The sequence below is a fragment of the Lucilia sericata genome, unplaced genomic scaffold (genome assembly GCF_015586225.1).
Source record: "Lucilia sericata isolate MDLA Ls3-8-SP2 unplaced genomic scaffold, ASM1558622v1 Contig000371F_arrow, whole genome shotgun sequence".
In the NCBI taxonomy this organism is placed as follows: Eukaryota; Metazoa; Arthropoda; class Insecta; order Diptera; family Calliphoridae; genus Lucilia; species Lucilia sericata.
The window spans coordinates 1-12,258 of record NW_023994390.1 but is presented as its reverse complement, the minus strand read 5'-3'; the positions used below and the strand labels follow the sequence as shown (position 1 = coordinate 12,258).

At 32.6% G+C, this 12,258-nt stretch overlaps 2 protein-coding genes across 2 annotated transcripts; both read right to left on the bottom strand.

The window, feature by feature from the left end:
* Window positions 1-362: 362 nt before the first annotated feature.
* LOC119604205 (importin-5) lies at window positions 363-10,467 on the bottom strand. Its single transcript, XM_037956684.1, has 6 exons — window positions 10,158-10,467; window positions 8,983-9,132; window positions 3,937-4,497; window positions 1,992-3,876; window positions 1,451-1,763; window positions 363-1,374 (listed from the first exon to the last, which is right to left on the bottom strand). The coding sequence occupies exons 1-6, from the start codon at window positions 10,230-10,232 to the stop codon at window positions 1,044-1,046; spliced, it is 3,315 nt and encodes a 1,104-aa protein (XP_037812612.1). The 5' UTR covers window positions 10,233-10,467; the 3' UTR covers window positions 363-1,043.
* Window positions 10,468-11,245: 778 nt separating this feature from the next.
* On the bottom strand, window positions 11,246-12,253 carry LOC119604216 (pickpocket protein 28; the record flags this gene model as incomplete). Its single annotated transcript, XM_037956698.1, has 1 exon — window positions 11,246-12,253. A coding segment is annotated over one exon (891 nt), but the record flags the coding sequence as incomplete, so codon positions are not given.
* Window positions 12,254-12,258: the final 5 nt, after the last annotated feature.

The following is a 12,258-nucleotide window of genomic DNA, read 5'->3' as shown; positions in this document are numbered from 1 at the left end:
ATTGTGCACTGTTTTATCTACTTTTTATTGCACGAAAAAGTGTACATACTTTAGGGGTTAAAAATTAAAGCAATTTCAAAACAGCCTCAAGATATGCTTTGCTATTTGCAGCAAAACTTTTATTTTTTAAAAAATGCACCTTGCTGCTGAATTCTGATATCCTGGTATTTCATACAAATTTTAAAATTGCATTTTGGTGAGAAAAAAGCTACAACAACAAAGTGACTGACTGCAAAATCAACGTTTTCTTCCTTAAAACAAATAAAAAACGATATTTTATATTTTTTATTATAATTTTTATTTAATGAAATTTTTTTATATATTTTTCTGTTATATTTTCTTTTTTTTATGTTTAAATCTCAGTTGAATAATAAATTTTCTTGTTTGTAAATAATAATAAAATAAGAAAATTGATAATAGTTACAAGTTTAGAGTCCAAAATACATGTTTATCTTTTCTTTTTTTTTAAATTTGAATTTCAGTTAAATTAAAACATATTTCTCAATATATAATATTTAGTTTAAAAAACATAACTCAACGATTTTTTTTTTAAATAAAACAAATATGTTTTATAGCAAATTTTAAAGCGTTAAAAAAGACATAATGGAATAAAATACAAGTTTTAATAGTGTTTAAAAAAAAGTCAAAACTTATACATTGCCAAAATCGTTAGAAGGGGGAAGGGAGGTTTTAATTAGAAAGAAAACTTGATTTTTGTTTTTAAAAGACAAAGAAGTAATCTTTCCATTAGTTCGTTAAAACATACAGCATATAATAATTGTTATATGTGTGTGTGTGAGTGTTACTATTATTATTTTTTTTATAATTAATATGTATATTTTATATAAGTTAGTATATTGTATATACCATATATATAATTATTTTTATATAATAATGCAATTTAGAGAAAGAAAGCAATATTCTTTATATATATATTTTTTTCATTTTGTTTGTTGTCTGCGGTTTTTTGTTTGTTGTTGTTGTAAGGGTGTTGGTGGTTGTGTAGTGTTGTAATGTTTGAGTGTTTCACTTAATTCTACATTTTAACCTTGAGCCGAGTTAGCATTGGCCAATTCCCGATAGGCTTCTTGCAGAGCATGTTGCATTTCAGGTGTTAATTGGCTAGCACAGACTTGGAAGACCTCGGGATTCGTTTCGACTTGTTTAACAATGGCCAACATACGTGAACCCACCTCACTTACAACAGCTACCACTTTGTTAACAAATGCTTGAGCGATGATGGAAACAATACGTGGTAAATTACAATTGTTGGCACCCAAAATGACGGGATGATTGGCCTGTATTAAATCACACAAATAACCATAAATATGAGGAGCCTCATCGCTGTCTTCGGTAACGGGCAACCAGGAGAACCTTTAACATTAAATATACAAAATTAGTTTTTCTTTAATTTTTATAAAAAAAAAAACATTTTCCTGTATACACTTACCAGACATTAATGATTTCATCAACATTTTGTAAAGCAGATTTGTTGTACATTAAAATTTTCGATACAGCGGAAATGGCATTCTCTGTGGGATTAATATTTTCGGGTTCACGACTCTTGGGATCGTTGACAACTTGTACCAACAATGGAATGATTTGTGCACAGGTTACAGCAAATTGTTCGCCACCAAATTGACCCAAAACACCGCAACCATAAGCGGCTGCTTGGCGTACTTCTGGTGATTTATCGCTAACGTATTGCAACAAGGCAGGTGTAAAGAACTGTTGATAAGGAGCACTAGCTGGGCCGCAGAATTCTGTGAAGAGCAAAGAAATTAATTAACATTAAATATCGGAAATTTTTCTTTAAGAACTAAGTTAATAAAAGTACTTTAAAAAAGTTATTTAAACGCACTTTTTAATAAACGAGATATAGTACATTAAGACGGTATTTGGGTACATTTTCCTCTCTTTTTAAAAGTACTTTTTCAGAAAAGTATTTTTTTATAAAAGGGTAGTTTAAAAAGTATAATATCTCCACTTACCAATAACATCATCGAAAGCACACAAGCCCCACTGTCTGTCTGACCATGATCGTGCTGGATCCAAAAGTTTTACAAAGTTCTTAGCAACTTGTTCAAAGTGTGGCAAAAATTGTGCCTTATTGGTCACGAATAGAGAATGCAAAATGTCAATAACTTTAGATAATATATAAGTATCGGTATCATCTTGTTCGGCCAACTCCTCTTCAACACCATCATCGTAATCCTCTTCGTTGCGGGCAGCCAAACGTTTGTCGGCACGTTCAAAGTGTTCGTCCATGTATTTGGTGATAATTTCCAAAACTTGTTTCATGGCTTCATCGTTGAGGCAGTTGGGTCCCAGGGTTTCAATACATTTGGCCAATGAATTCAAGAGTTCAGCCTGTACATCGGCTTCGGGTTCGGTGCCAATAACCTTCAAGAGTTCGGGACAAATGTAGAGCCACATACCTTCCAAGTATTGGGGTCCCTTGATTTTAGCGCAATCCAAAAGATAGGGCAAGGACTCAGCAGCAGCAGTACGTACACCATCGTGGAAATAGAATTTCAACATGGGCACCATTAGACGTACGACTTCTTCGGCGTAATCGGCGAAACCGTCCTTGAGCTCACGAGCATAGCACACTAACATTTCACAGGCCGAGGCCTTGTCTTCCATGCCGGCTGTGCGTATGGCAAAGTTTTGTTGTTCTCCCAAATTAATGAAAGACCAATCGACATCGCCTTCAATATCCTCTACCTCATCGTTATCCAATAGAGCAACTTCTGGTTTCATGGCAGCTGTGCGCATAACGGGGCCCATAACCAAGGGTAAATATTGTTCAAATTGTTTGCCCAAAATTTTGCACATACGAGCCCAGGCGGTGATCAAGTACGAAGTCTGAGGATCATCATCAGGCAAATCGCCTTCGGTGTGGGTCTTCAACAACATGTCCATGACTTCACCGGCATCAGTGATGAATTTCTCACGGCCTACGGCCAAACCAATAAGACTGACACATTCAATAGTCTTGCCACGCAACATGCGCAAATCTTCAGAGTTGGCGTTTTGAATAATGAACTTTAAGCAGGGCATCAAACGATCGTAGTAAGCAACAAATTCTTTTTCACAGGTATCGGCCACCGAAGCAATTGTAGTAACTACTTGTTCCAAGACGAATTTATTACCCTTCTCAACCAATTCCTTGAATTTAGAGTTGAGAACAGCTTCCAATTTAGCCATGATGCCATCCAAATAACGGGTCAAAATGTTCTTGGGACAATCTTCGGAGAAGTTGACCAAGGCAGCACCAGCATGAGCCTGCACGCGTGGGTTCTGCACATCATCCAACAAGGATAGTAGACCGGGTACAACTTGGGCGTGGAATTTCTTTTCAAATGTGGGAGCAAAATCGGTAGACATTTGACCGATGGCATTACAGGCGGCATAACGTACACGAGGATGAGGATCGCTCAAGAAGTTCAAAACACCAGACATTACTTGCTCCAACATGGCTTCCATTTGTTTGTGGCAACCTTCTCCAATGGCTGAGATGGCCATAAGGGCAGCATAACGTTGCTTCCAATCGGCATGACCCAACATAGCAGGCAAAGAGTTCATGACTTGAGGTAAAACAGATTTACCACCTAAACCACAAGCCAAACGATCCAAGGAGGATTCGGCTATAACATTGTTGTCACTGTTATCATCGTCGGTGACGACATCCGAAGTGGCCCAGTCTTCATCATCATCCATATCGGTCATCATTTGCAAAACCAAAGGAATCAAGGCATTAACATACTTTTCAGCGCGTTTACGCACCATGGCGGGAGCATTTTCAGCCAAGGAAACCATAACTTCCAAAACCAAATGGCGCCAGCTGTCTTCGATATCTTGAGAGCTGAAAACCTAAAGCAAAATTATATATTTAATACTATTCTATGTTGCTCTGCCTTCATTTCTGCTTACCTTCATGCAAATTTCGAAAATAACTTCCAATTGTGGACGCAAGAATTTTGGACAAGTTTCGGTCATATCAATCAACAATTTCACCAACGACTGATCATCTTGTGCCTCAATACTTTCAGCTGTGATCATAATCATACGTGGCAACAAATCACCAAATTGCTTATAGATAACCGCTTCCTTTTCCTTATCGTGTTGCAAGATAAAAGCGCCAATAGCACGTACAGCCTGGAAACGCACTTCAGCATCAGCTGTGGGTTCCATACTCTTGGCCAACATCTGTTTAATTAAGTCCAAGTATTGAGTCTCTTGATTACCGAAAATCGATGGTACACTAGCGAAAATACGCAAGGCTGATTCCTGCAATGGTGGTGAGGGTGAGTTAGCGCATTGGAACAGGAATTGCAAAAAGTCAGGCCATTGATTGTTGCCATCATCATCGATAAGATTGCGTGCTGCTTCGGCTACTACTTCACAAATTTTACGACGTAAATTGGGTGTTACATCTTGTTGGACGGCGAGTAAAATTTGTTGTAGTAATTGACCTTGAGCTTCTTGCGGTAACTAAACGGAAAAAAGAAAGCAAAACATAGAAAAATAGAAATGAATGAATGGTTAAAAGAAATGAATAAAAACAAACATTGCGTGTAAATTAAACACAAGCGCACATGTAAATAGATGGCATATAAAAATATATATTTTAATTTTATTTCCAAATCGTTATAAAATCACATAAACTAACACGCATACAATTTTCTTAATTTACGCAATTTATTGGTTACAACTAGTGTTAGTGGATTAAACGCTTTGCATATACATTTTATTTTTATTTTGTTACCGATACTATTTTGTCTGTAAATTAATCAATAAAAAATCCATAAGATAAAATAGAAAATATTGTTTTTATTACTAATGGCTTTTTAGCGGATTAAGTTCTTAACATGAATTGTTTTTGAATTTGTTATTAATTATATATTGCAATTGTTTACTTATTGTAGAGAATTATTCATAGTTTCAACGCTTATTATACTTAAGGAAGTATTTAATTTTAAGTTTTGCTATGAATGGATATTGACAGGATACTGTCCGGTATTTACTACTTTTAATAGACATTTTTGGTTACTTGAATATAACATTTTAAATCCAATATTTGGACTCCTAAAGACCTAAACCTTGTCTCTACCAATAATTTTCATGATTCTGAGAATCTTTCTAACTAAAAGCTGCACATTGGCCTATGCACGACCAATGGGCATTAAGCCTATTGCTCCATCTATGAATGTTGTTCAACGCTGACGAGTATTGATATATAGGATCCTGCACATAACTACGTATGTTCTCCTCGTATATACTTAGGTCCTTCCTTGCATGAATAGGTGTGGTATCTAAATGTGTATTCTAGGAGGAACTGTTGTGTTCCTTGACTAGGAGGACCTTCGATTCCTTATATTTATAACATTTTGTGTGGAAAAAAGTGTTCAATCAGCAATTGATAACTCCAAATTCTGCTTAAACTGTTACCTTCCGATTAGAGTGGAAGTAATTAATCTCATCGAGAAGTATCGAAATTGAGCTGCTGTTGAAGTCTTAGACATGTTAGAGTCAGCTAAGGTGAACGCACGAAAGACTTAACTTATATAGAAGATTATGGATCTCCACTGATGATTCGAAGAACTAGAACTGAAATAGGCTGAACTAGATCTAAACTAGAATTGAACTAGAACTGAATTAGAACTGAACTAGAATTGAACTAGAACAGAACTAGAACTGAGGAAGAATTAAAATAGAACAGGACTAGAACAAGAACTGAACTAGAATTGAACTAGAATTGAACTAAAATTGAACTAAAATTGAACTAGAACTGAACTAGAACTGAACTAGAACTGAACTAAAACTGAACTAGAACTGAACTTGAACTGAACTAGAACTGAACTAGAACTGAACTAGAACTGAACTAGAACTGAAGTAGAACTGAACTAGAACTGAACTAGAACTGAACTAGAATTGAACTAGGTCCTTCCTTGCATGAATTGGAGAGGTATCTAACTGTGTGTTGTACCAGGAGGAACTGTTTAGTAAACATAATGTTGTGTTCCTTGACTAGGAGGACCTTCGTTTCCTCATATTTATAACATTTTGTGTGGAAAAAAGTGTTCAATCAGCAATTGATAACTCCAAATTCTGCTTAAACTATTACCTTCCGATTAGAGTGGAAGTAATTAATCTCATCGAGAAGTATCGAAATTGAGCTGCTGTTGAAGACTAGAATTGAACTAGAACTGAACTAGAATTGAACTAGAACAGAACTAGAACTGAAGAAGAATTGAACTAGAACAGAACTAGAACTTAACTAGAATTGAATAGAACTTATTTAGAACTGAACTAGAATAGAACTAGAACTGAACTAGAACTGAAGTAGAACTTACTTTGAAATCTTTATAGTGTAACTGCCTTATTCATGACAATTTATCAAAGGTTTATAGAACAAATTTTGTGCGAAAGTTTGTCTTATAAACCTTTGAGAAATTGTTTTGATAAAGGCCCTTATGCATACAGATATTTTATTGAATAATATTCCTTGGAATATTATTACCTTCTTAGATGTTTTTAAAGACTTTGAAAGGTCACCAGTATAGAATTCTTTGTTTAGAACTTATATGTATAATAAATGTAGTTTGAATCCGGAGAATCTAAAACGGCTTTTTTAGATACGGATTTTTAATTCTCAAGAATATTCTTTAAACGTTTTTTAATCTTATTAAATCTTTATTGTTTCAATGTAATTATTTGAAATACAGTTAAGTTTACAAAAGTGTAAAGTACCTCCTCCAAGAATAATAATAGGAGTAACAATTGGTTACTCTTCAATAGGAGCTCTTACAGACAAATAAACATAAAAAATGTGTTCGTTTCATTTTGTTCATTTTTGGAATTTCAATTTTAATCTTTTCTCTTTAGTTCATCTTCACCTTTCTGGTGTTACTAAGGGAATTGAAACATTTCAGTGTTAGCTTTTATGCAAAAAGTTCTCTAATCTATATATCTAACATATTTTCGAAAAATTCTATTCTTTAAAGATTTTAAAAGAAACAAAGAATAGACTTTGACTTTAAAGATGACCTAATTTCTTGAACGCAACGGTAATCAAAATAAACGTGTCTTAATTAGTAGGGAAATGAGATAAGAAATATGTACTATGCATTTCCTACAAAAAAAAAAAAAATAATTGTTTTATGCCCAGAGAGAGAACAATAGACTGACTCTCCTTATATAGAGAGCACAAAGTGATTTTATTAATGTGCTAAAAATATTTACAGCTTTTTGAGGTGGGACTCTTTTTTTTAGTTATTTGTATATTTAATTAATTCATTTAAGGTATATATATTCTAAAGTTTCAAAAAAATATATAAAATATTTTGTAAGTTGACAAAAGAATTACACTTTCTGTGAGTCACTCCAATGAACATGTAAAAGTCCTAGTAATTACTAAATATGAAAACTCCAACATTAATTCATTTATAATTATTTGTTTTTCATTTCCCTAGCACAGTATTAGATGGAATTTTGTTCCTACTTTTATTACTTTATTAACAATAAATTGACCTGACCTTAGTGTCAAACTATCAACAATAAAGTGGAGCAATGTATAAAAATGCTAAATATACTCTATTAAATATAAAACGGCAAAACAGAAATTAGCCCTGACATAACCTAATTTTTTTAAGTTTGCTGCTGTTGTTTCGTACTACTGCTACACACAATACAAAAACACATTTCTTTCTTTCCATATAATATAATAAAAAAATAAAATAAACATAAAATATTAACAACAACGAATGTGTATAGCGGTAGAGGGATTGGAGTGTGTTATTAGTGGGAAAGGTTGTTGGATGTATAGAATGGCAGCAGTCTGACAGACTACCTGCTTGATTTTTAAGTTTTTTTTTGCACAACATTTTTTTGTTTTTGTTTGTGTGTGTTTATTTTGGCAAACCGAAAGATAAGAGAAAAGAAAAATGAAAAAAATGGCAATGCCATAAACAACAAATACACACCAAGAAAATGATAAAGTAAAAACAAATAATCAAGTACATTTTAAAGAAAAAATATTAAATTAAATAAAGATTTTTAAAAAGGTATACAATATACAACGTGTGCATTTTCATAAATAAGTATGAAATGAAAGTCGTACATAGACGACGTTTAGATACTCTACAATAGAGGACTCTGTAGAGCGAACTGTACAGAATTTGATAGAAAAGTTTATTTTTAAAATATATCATTTGTTTCGGAATGATTTTAATGCCGAAACTTATTAAATAATGCGATACACTAATATTCTCAATAAGGGTTTATTAGGGACGTAGGGTTAACTATGGAATGATCTTAGTTCATATTTAGGTCTAGATCGTTTCTAGTTATGGTCCACTTTTAGTTTATTTCTGATTTCAGTTAAGTTTTAATTCATTTCTAGTTCAGTAGAATACAGTTCTAATACAATATTTGTTAAGCTTTAATGCAGTTTTAGTTCAGATCTAGTTTTAATCTAATTGATTTCAGTTTTTGTTTGGTTCTAGTTTAGTTTTAATTCAGCTAAAGTTAAGTTCTAGTTCCTCTCTAATTCTGTTCTAGTTCGATTCTAATTCAGTAGTAGTGCAATTGTAATTCAGTTCTATTTAAGTTTTTGTTTGGTTCTAATTCAGTTAAATTAATTTCTAATTCAGTTTTAGTATTACTCTAGTTCAGTTCTACATAAATTTAAGCTTACTTCTGTTCAGTTCCCGTTAATTTTAATCCAGATCAGTTCTAGAGTTATTAATCCCATAGTTTTTGTAAAGAAGTGGAAATAATTCAAATTTCAATTGGAATTTCCATTCCTATCTTGTACCTTGTCATAGTTATATTATGGGTTGGGCAATTAAAACTTATTCTAACCGATTGCTATATTATAATGCGGCTGTAGCAACATCACAATAGTGTTGTAAGGATATTAAAATAGCTACTAAGGATACCTATAATCTAAAAATTTTATTATTATTATTTACTCACCTCTTTATAAAATTCTAAAAATTCCGAAGTAAAAAGACGACGTAAAAGAACGGCAGCCATTTGACGGGCCTCTTCGGATTGTTGACCATTGTGAATGGTGGCCAATAGATGAGTTACCTTAAGTTCACGGGGCACATTGTTGTAAGCATCCTGTAGGGATATAACAAAGAAATTCAATTAAATAGTTTATAGATTATATTATATAAAAACTAAAAGATAGGTAGGTATAGTAAAAAGTTAATAATAATTTCAAGATGTTTATATTATGTACAAACATATGACAACATTCCATTGCAAGGTCACTTACATATAGTACCTATGGTTCTGTTATACACCACAGAGAGTAGGGGCGGAGGAGGTTTTGTAAATGACAGGGAGTAGTTTTTTTATGCATGTAAATATACTAGTGGTGGTGGCTATAAATCAATAGGCACCATAACAAAAAAAAAAAAAAAAAACAACACAAATAAACTGCATGTATTTCGAGATTTATTTCTGCAAACTCATGCAATTTTAATTTGATTTTTTTTTATTAGATTTTACAAAATGCGTCATTATATATTAGGATCACATTTTGGGGTCTTCAACAAATAGCAAACCACCCGCCACCACCCTATAAACAAAACAAAAAAATGTTTTACTACCAGAGTGACAGTTGTTGTCAGTGTGATGTTTTTCTGTGCTTTTTTTCTTAATTATTTTTGCTATTGTTGGCTTTGTTTTGCTTCCGTTCCATGAATCATTTTTCTTAGGAAATTAATATAAAATTGTCTATAGTATATTAAGAAATAAGAAAATGTTAATGGTTTTGTTTATTAATATTTTTCTTAGCTCATCAATATCAAATATTATTTTTAGACCAAATCCAGAGAATTCTTTAAATATTAGTTATTTTCTTTGTACATTGGCCATACATTATTATTTTTATTAACCGCAGAAGCAAAAGAAAAAACACGTTTCGCGCTATAAAAGAAATCCACCACAGCATTTTTGCCATGTTCCCCCTATGTGGGAAAATATACGAAATGGGGCTGAACCTTCACACCAACATGGTTAATAGAACGAACACCCCCTTGAAATTGTTCCAGAAAACTTTATGCCTGCTAATTTTGCACTTTTTTGCTTTTAGAAATAAAGATAGAAAATAATAAATGTTTTTTATTCTTTTTACACACCTCAGCTTGTTGTCTCACTTCATTGTCGGTAGATAACAAAGAATTTAAGATTTGTTGAAATTGATCAGCTGCCATTGTGTTATTTTGTTGTGAAATTGTTGCTGTTTTCTCCACAATAAACTTTCAAAATTCTTTTATTTGGTTGATGACAAATTTATTTTGATTTTTTCTCTGCTCTTCGTTTCAACTACAATATATTCTTTTTTTCTTTTCTTTTTTTATTTTAAAATATATTATCCGCCTCGCGAACCGCACGCAAGCACGATGCAAAAAAAAGAACCAACAAAATTCGTCGTTAGTGATGGTATGCAAAGTAACGATTTAAGTGTGTTGAAAATTGTGAACAGAAAGTAGTTGGTATTTTGTGGTGTTGCCAGGTGGAGATAATTATTAATTAGAAGGACGTTGCATTGGCAGTATTGCCAATTTAGCTATTTTCTCGTTAAATCTTGCAATTTTTAATCTCATTTTGCAGGAAAAAATATGATTTAGCTATTAGCGGGAAATCTAACGATTTTTCTTTAGATTTTAAGGCATTTTTAATACAAATAACGATATTTATATATAATAATATGCATTCAATGTAAATTCTTGGAGTTTTAGTCTGCGACTTAATAGCTGTATGTATTATACAGGTTGTTTTGAATGTTCTGAAGAACATAATTAGAAGCATACCGGTTTTGATTATATTTAGAACAGTGATTTATTCCTTATAATAAAATATTTGTGTGGAATTTCACCTTAAATCCGACTTAATTTGCCAAGTTATTGGACATAAACGCCCACAAAAGGGTTGTAGGGTATAATTACTCTTGCGCCAAAAATAATAAACATTTTTGAGGCAATAAAACAGGTAAAGTTAAACAAAAAACTTTAGATGGGGTAAATACAATTAAAAACTTTTCAAATACCATCACAGCATTTCTTGTAATGTACCTATTACAAGAAATTTCTAAAATTCAATTGGAAATTTTTGAAATTTATTTAAAAGAAATGTTTGATTAAAAAAATAATAGAATTAGAAAATGTTTTAAATATTTTAATTAACAAAATTTAAATAAAATAAAACTAAAAAATATTTACAGGGAAATTTAAAACAAAAAATGTACAAAATTAAGAAATAAAATAAATAAATGTACAAAGTTTTTAAAAAAAAAACTACAAAAATATCACTATACAAACAATAAAAACTTAAATATAAATTCTTATAAATTCCTTGACATATTCGACCACAAACGCAGCGAAAAATGATACATCATTTCGACCATACTTAGTATGGAAAATCCCATAAATAAACCGAAAATGCCACCACAATTGGCCAAAAAATCAGTAACACCATAAAGTTCAGAACGTTTGGAGGTTATAAACTGACTCTCTTTGAAATATATCGCTAAACGTGTCATTTGTGAACCGGGAAATTCTTCAAAAAATTCCGTATCACCTGCTGCTTTTAGCATATCTTCCAAATCGAAATTAGCTTGGGAAATTTCAGTATTATAGACCAGAGATGTACAGGCAGGCATACAATTACACTCCGTTTCGCCTCTATAATTGAAATCAGTATTTTTAAGACCTTCACTAAACTCTTTGAATAAAAGATCATCTTCGGCTCGGTTGTAACAATGAATTTTATCCTCGCCACACACTGGCATATCAAGAGTACGAGGCATTGAGAATTTAACACAACCACATTTGCTATAAGTGAAATTGGTTAAACACTCCAATTCGCAATTATTTTGTGTATAAATTTTGAAAAACTTTAAATGGCGTTCGCTATTTAAAAAGCATTGACGTCGATGTGGATGATACTCAGATATACCGGCCGATGTTGTAATCATGTTTGGTCTAACAGCTATAGAAACTTCTTTACTCATGGGTATGCGCACAAATTGCTTTGACACTAAGGGTACATCATTGGGTGGGTGCAGGAGAACTTTAAAACCCTGTATAGGACCACGACAAGCATAGTCCACTTCTTGTTTGAAACTTTGCAATGCTACAAAAAGACCAGCTCTGGTACCAGCACCCAAAACTCTGGCTGGATAAGTGCGCACAGAAGAGTCCTCATCGTAGCCATCTTCTAAAGACCAACTTAGAGTGC